Source organism: Xiphophorus maculatus, chromosome 18 (genome assembly GCF_002775205.1).
Source record: "Xiphophorus maculatus strain JP 163 A chromosome 18, X_maculatus-5.0-male, whole genome shotgun sequence".
Taxonomy (NCBI): Eukaryota; Metazoa; Chordata; class Actinopteri; order Cyprinodontiformes; family Poeciliidae; genus Xiphophorus; species Xiphophorus maculatus.
Window position 1 is genome coordinate 15,734,965 of NC_036460.1, and position 13,343 is coordinate 15,748,307.

General features: G+C 38.9%; 1 protein-coding gene across 1 annotated transcript; it reads right to left on the minus strand.

Annotated features, from left to right (window-relative positions):
• Nucleotides 1-783: 783 nt before the first annotated feature.
• Nucleotides 784-3,818, minus strand: ssr3 (signal sequence receptor subunit 3). Its single transcript, XM_005805927.3, has 5 exons — nucleotides 3,570-3,818; nucleotides 1,869-1,995; nucleotides 1,602-1,700; nucleotides 1,309-1,440; nucleotides 784-1,031 (listed from the first exon to the last, which is right to left on the minus strand). The coding sequence occupies exons 1-5, from the start codon at nucleotides 3,700-3,702 to the stop codon at nucleotides 965-967; spliced, it is 558 nt and encodes a 185-aa protein (XP_005805984.1). The 5' UTR covers nucleotides 3,703-3,818; the 3' UTR covers nucleotides 784-964.
• Between the last annotated feature and the right edge of the window lie 9,525 nt (nucleotides 3,819-13,343).

Genomic DNA, 13,343 nt, shown 5'->3' on the forward strand with positions numbered 1-13,343 from the left:
TTGGCTCCAGAGTAGTTTGGTGTACAAGGAGTTCATGGTCATTCAACATCTCCTTTTACTCCGTTTATTGCAGAGCATGATTTGAAAGTGGCAAATGACCACAAAGTGCCACGGTGCTCCGACAGCAGCCCCTCTGCCCCCACACTGCTTGACAGCAGGTCTTATAGGCTTGCGTTAATACACCACGTATTTTTGTTTGACACTTCTACCTGCTGATGCCCGAATTTTTGGATTCAGGTTGAAGCAGAAAAAACCTCTAAGAGTTAGAAGACATCAGCCCTCGAGTTGAACTTTAGTGTTTTATCTTAGATTTAAGGGCATGCTCAGAAGTCTATTTCTGATATATTTTTTTTAAATCAATGCTCTGAATATTCCACAATTCTACATTCAGGTGGAAAAACTCTTCTTGAATGTTAATGTTTTCAAATGTTTGACGTTAATCCCTTGAAATGTGGAGTGATTAATTCGAACTGAAACCACACCATAATCCTTCCTAGATTGATTGGCAGCAGCAATTGCTTCACTGTAATTTCTGATTTATCTCCTTGATAGCGTTGGGTCAAAACCTACCTCTATGCTTCAGAGCAGTTAAAACAAAACCTGCTGCTTCTCCAGAGCCAGACACAACTGCTAATGGATTAGCAACACCTACCTGCTGCCCTCATTAAAACCTATACAAAAAAAGCAAAGATTGACTCCATTTTTCCCCATTTCGAACAGATTACTGTAGTTCAAAAAAGGTTTTAAAAATATTTAAATGAATGAATGAAACACACAAACAAGTGTAGCTGGTTGCTTTATTTGTTACAAAAACAATTTCATGAAAGTGAACTCTGCATCCACACCAAAACCACATGCCTAACCTGTAAAAAATTAGATCCTGTGTCTTTTTCTTAATCCTTCATCCTCACTCACTCCCACCCATCATTTATCCCTCCAACTTCTTGTCCATTTTCTTCTTGGTTTACTTGGAGCCGGTGGACAGAAGAGCAATGAGTCCTGAAGAGGCGCTGATGGACAGAATGTAGTTGCTAGGAAGCAAAAGGTTAAGGAGAAAATAATTCACTTTTCCAAGGCAACAACTAATTTCACATATTTACAATGTCCCTCTCTCCACAAATGGGGAAAGGCAGATTAAAGAAGATCTGTAGCTTGAACCAAGTACATATCGAGAATGGATAAATGACATTTCGGATCTAGGCAGTGGTTCTAAAAGAAATTTCTGATAAGTTGTGCAGAGTATTTAAATTCTGACCTCCACAAATCTCATGTAGTCAACATTGAAAAGTAATTTGACTGAAAGGATACACAGTGGGGTTGAAGTTCTTGAGCAAGAAGAAGGAAGCGACGATGACGAGCACCAGGAAGAGGGTGTTGTTGTAAAAGATGGAGAAGGTGGTGGCTTCATAGTCGGCCACCTCATTCTTCTTCCACAGGATCCTGGAGAAAAAGAAAAACTGAGTCAATCTCTTTCTCACTAATGATGTTCAGATAAAATGCAGTAAAGCTTTGGGTTTATTTCCTTTTAAAAATACAAAACAATGTTCAGTTTGGCTTAATTTATCAACCTTAAAAAAAAAAAGAGGGGAAGAAAGTTTCACCTTTCATCCTTCTCTTTGCGTGACATCTTGCGATTGTCTGCTTCAGACAGCTTCCTGGTTACCTCTTTGGAAACGGCATCCTCTCGTTTCTGAGCCACTCTGAAACAAAAACAAACAAAACAGTCATTTCATTGAAACTCTATTTCAAAGCAGATTAACTTGGCAAACAAAAATTGAGAAATTGTGCAAATTTACATATATCTTTCCGCCAACATTTTCCTATTTTGTCAATGTGGTCGACTGAGCTGCTCTTTTCATTATTCTTACTTGTGTTTGAGTACAAACTTGACGTTCTTGTAGGCGAACGCGACCAGGTATGTGCTGACCAGGGTCATGACGGCGTACAGCACCGCAGACTGGACGAGGTCCATGTGCCAGATCCTCCAGAACAACCCTGTGAGGTCACATACAAAGAAAAAACACAATCTGAAATACAATTTCATTGTGTCGATGCTACACCTCGACTAACATTTGAAGCCTTTGTGGACTTAAATGAACCATTTCTCACTGCTTTAACACAAACTGCATTGAAGAAGCACAACTATCAAAACTGCACCATGGGGTCATCCTAACGAAGTTATTTTCTCCCTAAATCACTCAGATAAAGACTTAAATGGGACCATATCTTGAAAAAGCTTCACCACAACCATAAACTTGAATGTACTTGTTAGTGTATATGTAACTAACACAAAATACAGCACAGTAGGAGACAAGGAGCACAAAATCTAAACGTCTTTTCAATCTTTAAAAGTAAAAAGTCAAAAATGTTGTGTTGCATCGATTTCCCCTGAAACAATAACTCAGAAGAACCACTTTTTGCTCCAATTCTAGGTTTCCCCCCAGAAAACTTGCTAGTGGTGGTTGGGCGCCAGGGCAGTTATTCATCCAGCAGTCTGTTGTGTTTTCAAGTTAAAAATTGTTTAAAGTTGGCAGGAAATTTGAAAATATCACTTGATATTTATGCGTTATTTAAATATTGAAGATTAATACCGAAACACCAACTATAAAGTCTTTAAAAAATGCAAACATTTTAAAAAAGAAAAAAAGCCTGGTGGGGGCACAAGTAAAGCCTGGTGGCCCGCCAGGCTTATAATACGCTGGGGGAAACCCTGTAATTACCACTTCCAAGTCTTTCAGGGTACATCTACCTGCTGCAAACACAGATGTAAATACATACCAGTTTGTTTTAAAACAACTCGTCTAGTCAGGCTGGATGGAGAGCATCTGAAATTCAGTTTAAGCTTTAAAACAGATTCTCAGGTGGATTCAGATCCTGATTTTGAGTCATTCTAGTATATGAATATGCTTTCATCTAAACCATGTAATTGTGGATCTGGTTGCATGTTTTGTTTCGTGGAAGACTGCTGGATGGAAGATTTGAGTCATCCCCAGACTCAAATCTTTTTATGGTTTCGGATGGTTTAGTCCTTTATTTATCTCCACCCATCATCCAGTCAGATTTGAGCAGATTCCCTGATGCTGCCACCATGTTTCACCATGGCGATGATATGTTCAGAAAGATATTTAGTTAGTTTTTAGCCACACAATGTTTTGCAGACTACCCTCTTCCACGTGTCCCTGACATGATGCAGGTAAACTGCAAATGAAATGACTTTTCAAAGTGACTCTCCTTTTGCTACTCTTTCATAAAATCAGCACTAATTGTTATCTTTACAGCTCCCATCACACTTCACAACTTTGTGCTGGTTTATCACAACAGCTCAAAAAATACAAAAAGGAAATTGTGGTAGTAAGACATTTGGAAAACTTAAAGGTGCGTGAACACAATGTTCAAACGTAGCACAACTTTAGCCATTTCTATCATTACTGTTGCTTTAAATCATTAATCCATTACGTGGCGTTTACTTTCTTAAACGCTCCTCGTTTTTGTTTATACTTTTCTAGTCCTTCAGCGTTAGCTGAGGCAGTTAGCAGCGGCTGTTTTTTTTTTTTCTTTCTTGTACTCACAGATAGGAATGGCTGAAACGATGAGGGCATTCCCGTAAAACAAAGCCGTTGACTTTGCCGACAGATTTCTGCTGAAGTCCTGCAAGAGGAGGTCCTCCTCGGACTGCTGCTTGTTGCTGCCTTTCGGGGGCATTTTTTCTGGCAGGGAGGCCGGTGTGGAAACTACTCAGAGCGGACTGAAGAGGACTGACACGTCGGTGAATGAGAGGAAGAGGGACGCGTCAGCACAAACCCGGAACTACATCGACTCATTTCCTCTGAGAAACGAGGAGCCGTTGCTGAGTGCTGCCCCCTGCTGGAAGATAAAGGCTTCGTTGTACTAAGTGCTGTGGTTTACTGAAGGTTAGAGCCCCAGCAGTGTCTTTCTGTTTTGTATTTGTCAGACAGCACTGCGTATTCCTTAAAGCACAACACTAATTTGAAAACCAAGATTGAAAACCACCACAAAATGTACTATCTGTTTTTGTTCTGCTCTTGTTTGTTTGGTGAATAAGGATTCTTCAAACTTGAGGTTATGTTTAATACAGACTTTTCTATTTAAGATCCACTTTATTCATTAAACCCACAATGCTTAGCATAAACTCTTTTCAGGACGTCATCAGCATTCTTACATGCAAACAAATACTCTCGCAGAAAGCAAACAGGTTAAAAAAATGTGGGAATATCAGTTTTGTAAATGGGGTGGTGTAATAATAGTTGATCCCCAGCTTCATATTCACATGCTAAAGACAGTGTCTTTAGCATGTGAAAAGACATGCTAAAGACAATCAGCCAAAGGCTAATTGCAATGGCAGCCATGCTCTCTGGTCAGAGACAACATGGCTGTTTCTGACAGTAACCAGCAATGAGCCCTGGTGGTTCCCTGTCCACCACAAGGACCCTGGCCCATTCAAGATGCTAATGTCTGTGTCTGCTGGTGCTGTAGTCAGGTAACCTTGCAAGTCATCTATCATGCAGACCATACCAATGTAAACTGTTTTGAATGATCTGATCAATTCCCTTAAATGTGTCTTTACGTGGGCATAAACCATTCGTTTCTGCTGGGCACTGTCCACAATGAAGAGATCATCTGCGTAGGCTGTGGTCAAAGGATTTCCACTATTGTGCTTTGCTATGACTGCAGCCTTCATGTTTGCATTGAAACAAGATCATCACAATTTGTGACAATCTCTCCTTTTAATTGATTATTTTTATGAAGAATATTTTTCTTCTGCATTTTTCATTTCTATTACTCTCTAGATATAGCTCTTACCCTGTAGTATTTTATTGGCTGAAAGAGGCACAGTCACAGTGATTTTTACCTTGTAAGGTTCACACTTCTGCCACTAGAGGTCAACTTCTACTCATACTTGGACTATATTCCTGCAATGTGTTGACTGTTAGACCGCGAGTGTATCACCACATCAGAAAGTTCAGACTAACTAGAAATACAAGCTGTGTTTTCAGATCCTGCAAATCAGAAGTACACTATGATTCCAATGGGTGCATTGATTTATTCATTACTGACTCAGCTATCAGATCTATATCAGAATGTTGGTATGACCTTTTTGGAGATACGAATGGATAAGTAAACTGCACCACCTCCAATAAAATAATAACAAGTAAAGTCTTTGGTAAATAAAGTGTGTTTTATCTTAACCCTACAGACCTCAGCAGAGGCTGCACATATCTGGTGCACTATTTAAAAGTTCTCTTCAACATATTCCCATCTGACAAACACGTCACATTCCATGGTGTGTGTCTGAGTGTGACCATGGCGTCATAAAAGCTAACCTATTAAGAATGAGCCTCCTCAAAAGTCCCTTCCACTCCTTATGTCATCGTCAAAGTCTGTCACATGCCTGCCACCGGGGATGTTTTAGTACTGTGGAAGGAAGACAATAAAGAAACAGACAGAAATGTGTTCTGCTGCTGTGGCTGACACACTGCTTAACCCCCCACTGAGCTATTTTCCTCTTGCTTCCACGAGAGCAAGCTGCATGCATGTGCAACTGAGTGAGTGTATTTGTGTGAGTGGCAGAGTGCGTTGCAGGGAGGGCAGGTTTGCGTGATGTGCCTGCCTTTAAATGGGGATAGGGCTTAGGGATTATCTGTTCACTTCAGGGGTGCAGGAAGGAGGCAAAGCGGTGAAGCAAGGGACGGGAGAGGTGGGGCAGGGGATGAGGGAGATGCCAATAACAGTGCCAACATTCTGCCTGGCAAGAGTAGCGATCCCTTTTTCCTCGTGTTTGTCAGCCTGATTGCTTTGGCTTTGGTGACACCACAGACATAATCATCAAAGAGCAAAAGCCCCACACATACGGTACTGCCTAGAACAAACTGCAGGAAACAAGGAGAAGTCACATTCAAGTCTGTTTTTTTACAAACCAGACAGCCTGATAACATTTTTATTATTTCTAGGTGAATTTGTGGCATATTACCCGTCAAATTTATTCTTTGAATACCTAAAGCTAACATGGATTGTATAAATACATATACAGTAGTACTTAATACTTAAGAGAAAAGGACAGGACTTATCGTTTTTGCAAAATCTTAAACAAATATAAATCAGACAAGTGTAGCTTGGCTTTGTGTAACCACCTTCCACTCCAGTTGCATCTCCAAGCACTTTGGGGTTATGTCTCTGCCAGCTTTACACATCTACACTATAGAGGGAAATATTCCAAACAAATACCAAGCTCTCTTAGTTTAGATGGAGAGTGTTTGTAGATATCAACATTAAAATCTTACCAGAGATTCTCAATGGGATTTAGGTCTGAACTTTGCCCAGGCCTCTCTGCAACCTGCTGACGGAGTGTTTCATCTGCAGTGACAACAAGATTTTGGGGACGGGGGAAAGTTTATAGTTTATTAGAATTCAAGGATAATTCATCCAATAAGTTTTGTTTTAGACACCAAAAGATTGACTTGGGATGAACTAAACGCAAACAAAATGTTACAAATATACAGCACCTTTACTGACAGCTTGTGGAATATTATTAATTTAAATAGAGAACAGAGTGGATCCCAGAATGGACCACACCTTTGGAAAGTCAAAGAAACACAATGTACAGAGTGTGTATTCACCTGCTGCACTGTCACACAGGTAGCTAGAAAACCATGATAAAAACGGATTCCAATGTGGCTACGTATTTTGATTAAAAAAGAATGATTCACTGTATCAAAAGCTATTGCTAAGTCAGTGAAAATTGCAGCACATTACTGTCTGGAGTCCAGAGCAGAGGCTGTATCATCTACAACCTTTAAAACTGTTGTGACACATCCACGACCAGAACAGAAACCAGACTGTGCCAGAGATAACAAGTTGTTGACCTCAAGATACCAGATTAACAGTTTATTAACAAGTCTTTCTACAAAATGAGGTGCACAAGATAAAATATAAACTGGCCTGCAACAGTTCAAAACAGAATGACCACCAATTTTGAAGAGGAGGTGTACCAGATTTCCGGTCATTTGGTATTTCACCAGTATGGATAGACTGGATAGAAGCTGCCTCAGAAAAGAAATGAGCAAAGCCATCTGTCCCAGTTTTCTTTTTAAGCACTAACGAGAGCCATTCAACTTTCACTTCTTTTACACTAAATGTTTTCAGTGTAAGTCTTTGAGATGCAACAGGTAAATCAGATGTGGCATTCAGTCCAGCATTGGTATCAGAGCTTGTGAACATGTCAGAATGTCCTGACTTTGTGAAATGCAACAATATTGTCTGATGTGATAGATAATGGTGCGCTTGATAATTTATTTTCCAACTGCTGTGCTGTTTTCAAATAGAAATTTTGTCACTTTCTATTCCAGATCTTCTGTCTTTGCACCAGGCAACATTATTTTTGCTGTAGCAGTAACACCAGGTCTTGGGACAAGAGGGGACTGGTTTGATTTTTATACATTTTTACATTTTACTAGGGCATGCTTATTAATAAGAGAAATATCAGGATATCAGAAAGAGTCCACACTTCCTTTACAGTTGAAATATGTACAATTTTGTCCCAATAGACTATTGAAAAGTCATGTAAGAAAGTATTAAAAAAAGTAGAAGAGTATTAAAATCTTTAATTATACACATAACTAATCCATGTTATTTTAGTCACGTTATTTGCAGCTATTCAGATTAAACAATCATAAACAGTAATCCAATCTGATAAATATAGAAAACAGAAATAAATATTAAAATTTATTGAGTATGACCAATGGGTTTAAATATTAAATAGTTATGCTCTCTAATATAAAAGCTAATTACTTTTCCAAAGCTTTTGTGTTCCATGGCAGTTCCCTGCATGTACCATCTAACAAATGGTAAACAGCATTTATGAGCTGGCATGTGGTCAGACGACATCCTCTGGCTTCTGCGGGATTAAAGAGAAAGAAAGGCTTTTGAATCTTTTATCACAAACATATGTCATTAAAAGTCTCAAGTTGGATGTTTTGGAGAGGAATTTCAATTTTTTTCTCCATTTCTCAGAAGCGTTGGTTATTAAGTTTCCCCTTAATATATTTAAATATATCCATATATTATTAATGTGTGCAAAGCACATCACCCAAGTTTATAGAACCATGCAAAAGTATTTATGTCCTTTGAACTTTTTCACACTTGTGCTAGGTTCAAACCCAACATCAGAATATTTTACAGAGATTTTATGAGAAAGAATAATAAGAAATAATACTGACATGGCAAAAAAATAAATAAATTAAGTGTGGTTTTCAAAGATTTTTGCAAATAAAAATCATAAAAGTGTGTTCAGCCCCCTTTACTTTGATACCCGTGAATAAGCCAGTACAACCAGTTTCCTTTAGAAGTCTCCAATTTAGTAAATGTAATAAAATAAATTATTTAAGAGCACTACGTTGCAAAGGGTAATTGATAAAAGAAATTCAGTCTAGATGTGCAAAACATTTGCAGTGAAAGGTTAATTTAAAAAGTATTTACTTCAGGAGTTTTATTGTAAATCAACTTCCTCGGTGGTAGGAGTTCATCCTGTAACTGGTGGGTTGCTGGTTCAAACCCCCATTCAATCGTTGCGTCTTTAAGCAAGACACTTAACTTGCCTTATCTGCTGGTAGTAGCACATTTAACATTGATGAACTATGGTAATTTATCAAATAAGGATATCATAACATAAACATAAAGTTAACATATCACATTGTAGCATAACAAAATGGGCAAAGCTTGGAGGGAAGGAATACTTTTGATCATAAATTACTTATATTTATAATCAAAGAATATGCTGTGTTATTTTTGTTATTAATGTAAATCATATCATGTAGATATTAAAGTTTTCATGAAACAAAAAATGCAAAAAATAGAGAAATGTGAAATACACTATAAAGATTTTGACAACCACTCGATAAACTCTGTGGTCCCCGATCTTTCACGATCTAACTAAAAGTTTACTTTACTCTTGTACATATTGCTGCTACGTGTCACTTCCTGGTGTGACATAGCTTTGATTGTTCATTAGGGCCTAGAAAACATCCACACACTCCTTCAAATGTGGCCAGCAGCCAAGCACCCACCCATATGTCTCCCCTCTCACGGACATCCACTCAGGCACAGTTCCATGTGATGCTTCTCAGCTTCTATTTTACTCTCTCCCCTTTAGCTCAAAGGCCCAGAATTAAACGTGTTGTGGTGGAAGTGGGTATGGAAGGTGGAACTCGAACAGGGAAGTGAGCAAATTCTTCCTTAGTGTAGAGAGGAGGATAAAATGGAATAAAACGTTTGTCTTTTCAAAAGATGCCAGACATGTGTTTACACTTTCTGCCCACTTTTACCATAAATGGTTTCCTAAGCCTTGGGGTTGAGTGCTTGCATGTCAACCTTCATGTGACTGTATGACTGAGTCAAAAAGAGCGTGGAAAGTGTGTTGGGTTCACCAATTTATCTATTTATTTTTATTGGTGAGGATTACTTTTTTGACGTAAAGATTTTTTACTTTCTGAACATGCTCTGACACAAACAACAAAACAGAAATGCATCTCATATGTCATTTCTAACACTTTCAGGAAGTTCTTGATAAAAAAAAAATACTGTTTTCTATAAATAATCATGAAATCGTCACTAACCATCTGTCAGTTGTGTTTGTTTCCATTCCGCCACTGATTCTCTGAAAATCCTTTCTGGATCTGCTTTCATCTTTTATGACTGAAGCAAATTTCTGGAAAATTCTTGGAATCCACAGATCACCAGAGGCAGACGCAATTATGCATTTTAAGGATCAAAGTTAGAATTTTTCTCGGGGTGATTGGATTTATGGTTTGCTCTGTTTATAAACCGATAAGAGGAGTGATGAATTGTGAGTCATATTGTAGGTGTTGAAGTGCAGCTGGGGTAAGATAGACAATTATTTATCAGGTCAGCTAGACCCGGGCATGACGACTCAAAGCTATCCGGACTGGGATGACTTTTCCTTCCAGAGCTGGTAGAGTTATGGTGACCCTTTCAGACAGACTTCAGTCCCAAAGCAAATGCTCACATGCTTCCATTCCTTAACTCTTAATATGGCCTAGATTTTACAGTGTATCCATACAGAAACATGTAGATAAGAGTGCTCTGCTGTGTTTTGATGTGCGGACACACACGGTGGGAGTGCATTGTGTCCCAGTGCTTGTCTCTTTACAACACTGTTTGTTTTTGACTAAATGACATAGGAATTTATAGCCCCAAATAAAAAAAAATGTGAACACTTAGCCCAGAACAGTGTGTGCATTTATGGTGAGCCCATGTGGAAAGACACGAAGGCTAACCTGCTGCCAACTTGGTTGTTCTAAAAAGCAGAGTGAGTGCAGAAGATGTTGACATTTTCTCAGTGGAGGGAATCTGCTGCTCCATCTGCATCTGAAAGGTCACTGCAGCGCATTTTAGAGCGCAGTGTGCGCCCAACCGCATGTATTTGTGCCTCTGTGACCGCCAAAAGCGATACGCTTAATGTGTCTGCCTTTTTCATCAAGTCCATGTGAAAAGAGCAGAGGAGGACTACAAGCAAAAGATGCTGGAAGTGTTGGGCATAGCTCAAACAGAGTAGCAGGAATCCACCCGCCCCCCACCACCACCATCATCACTGCTTTCACCAAACACACACATGACATTCACACATCCTCGCTTTGAGGGTGTTTACAGGTCCGATGTGGGGAATAATTTTACAGCATTTATTTTATGTCAAATGGGGCTAAACAAAGACTGCAGGTTTTTCTCTGGGATAGGAAGGATTGACACCTGACTCTTGACAAAATAAAAAGAGACAAATTATATATTCCCATATTACTTATATTTACTCACTCTGTTTTTTCAATATGTCATAGTGCCTGTTACCTTTGCCTGTATTTAACAGAACACATGGCACAGGCAAACAGCAAACATGTTTTCACTCACTTTTTCTTGGATTTTTCTGATATTTTAGTTCAGACAATATTCAAGAACATAAATGTATGCATAAGAAGCAACAGCGATTGTTCAGCATTCACCACATCCTTGATTAGAATGAGTCATTACAGGTTCAGTTGCCAGAAAACTTCAGATACGCTATGTTGCTCTTTCACATGTGCTTACATGAACAATGCTAAATATGCCATGAATAAATCTAGATGTACACATACATGTCCATTCCCACAGATAGTGATCCATTACTGTAAAAGGGAAAAGTTTCATTGGCATTCTGGCTTGTCACCACTGTGTCTTGTCCCAAATTACTGAGTTTGGATATTTTTAGGACAAATCCCTTTGTGAATCTCTGTAGTCTGCATGCATAAAACTAAGTGTGTCAGAAAACAAACACTAGACATCACACTATATATCCATGATGACTCAAGACGGCGGCAGTATCATGTCACAAAAATACTTTTCTTCAAAGACACATTCCTCTATATACGTATCAGTTTTTAAGACAGATTTGAAAGGTAAATATCTGCCAGAATACATAAAAGTAGATATTAATCCAGCTCTTTTGGCCATTTCTTTTCATTTCTTTTTACCAAAACAAACAAAAAAATGGTCGTCTTTGCTAGCACAACTCTTGCACATTCAGTCCAAACTGAGTTGATGTGGGAACAAGCACTGAACATTTTACTGTTGAGACAAGATGAAATCAGGATGAACTTTTCTCTACAAAGAGCAACTGAACTATACCAATTGGGAAAAAGGTCCTTTTGTGACATGCTTCAGAAATATTTAATCACCTGCAGGCTTCTGTGAGGATGCCTGATTCAAATGTCTTTTTTGTGTGTGTTTTTTTCAAGGCAATGCTGCCAAGAAATCTTGACAGATGATCTAGTGTTGTGGAAGCAGTTAAGATAAGCAGCATCCAAAACACGTTACCTCCCACTCATAGAGGCTTCTGTCCTAGTCTGCAGTTGAATAAGCGCTCTGCAGCCTAGTAGTTGGAGAGCTCCTATGATCCAGATCAAGAACACAGCCTCATTTATTTTAATAGACTTGAATTCCACTTTAATGATGTCACTATTCACAAGCTTTGCACAGTTTCAAAGATAATACATGTATAAACAGAGCTCAGCTCATGCGGTCACACTGTTTTATTGATCTGTAAAAGACAAACGTACTCGCAATGAAACGTGTCTGAAGTGTGGAAACCATAAGTTCAATCCAACTTTACAGACGTGGTGTGAGACACTTCCTGGCTTCAAGTTAAGCTCTTTGGATCTGGAGATCAGCTCCTGGAAAAGATGTAAAAAAAAATTACCAGATCCTGACCTTTTCTTCTCACTGAAAACATTTGTCTTCAAATAGGTCATGATGAGGACCGTGTTTAGAAAGGTCACATTAAGGTGGAATCCATGTAATAAAAATAGAGAAGTGGAGTTGAGTAAAGAGTTTTATTTTTATTAAGCCCTTCATGAAAGGAAAAGGCATGCAACATACAAAGCTGTGGCTTCATCTTTGACACGAACAGACAGAGAATATCTCTAATGTGTTTGTGCACAGCACACCAGAGCATAAATGATTGGACATGTGGCTGCAACACATGTGTGAGATAACAAGGATTCCTCCTGGACCGACTGTGTTCCATATTAGGATCCAGGTTCAAAGCTATGCTGCTGCACACCATGCTACTGAATCATACCATCCGTCTCAGAACATGCTACAGTAATTGTGACTACAGAGCAAATACCTGATGGAAATGTATTGATGAATAAAATCCAGTAATGTGTGAAATTTAAATATTTCGGGTTATAAAGCAGATGTTTTAAAGGCCATAAAAATCTGATTTTGTAACTTGCAGTATCTTGACAACTAGCCAAGCTAGCAAATTAGCTTAGCTCTAATATTATCTGTGCTGAACAAAGCACACTTTTTTAACATGTAATCTATGAGTATAGAAATACAGTTTGTTAACGACATTCCACTTTGATTATACAATGTGTGTGTGTGAATCTATGTCACCTGTAATGTCCATTTTTGTGTGTAATGTCTTTGTGAGCTTCCAGCAGAGACAGGAGCTAAAGGTCTCAGCACTCTTCTCTTGTGCGTGCCTGTATGTGAGCGTGCAGGAGCAAACACGTTACTGAATCAGATGCTAAATGAAGAATGGACGTGGCAGGCGAGTGTGTGAAATGTATGCGTGCTTCCAGCAGGAGCTCTAATGAAATGTGAAAACCCTTCAAGTCACCTTTGCCAACTCATATCCATAGTGAATCATGTTTTTGTCCTTTGTCCCATTGTCTCACACACACTCCCCCACACCCCTTATGTATGTGTAAATACACATGCATGTTGAATAAACGTGTAAAAGACGCAGGTCAAAGCTCCTCTTTGTCTCCTCTCTC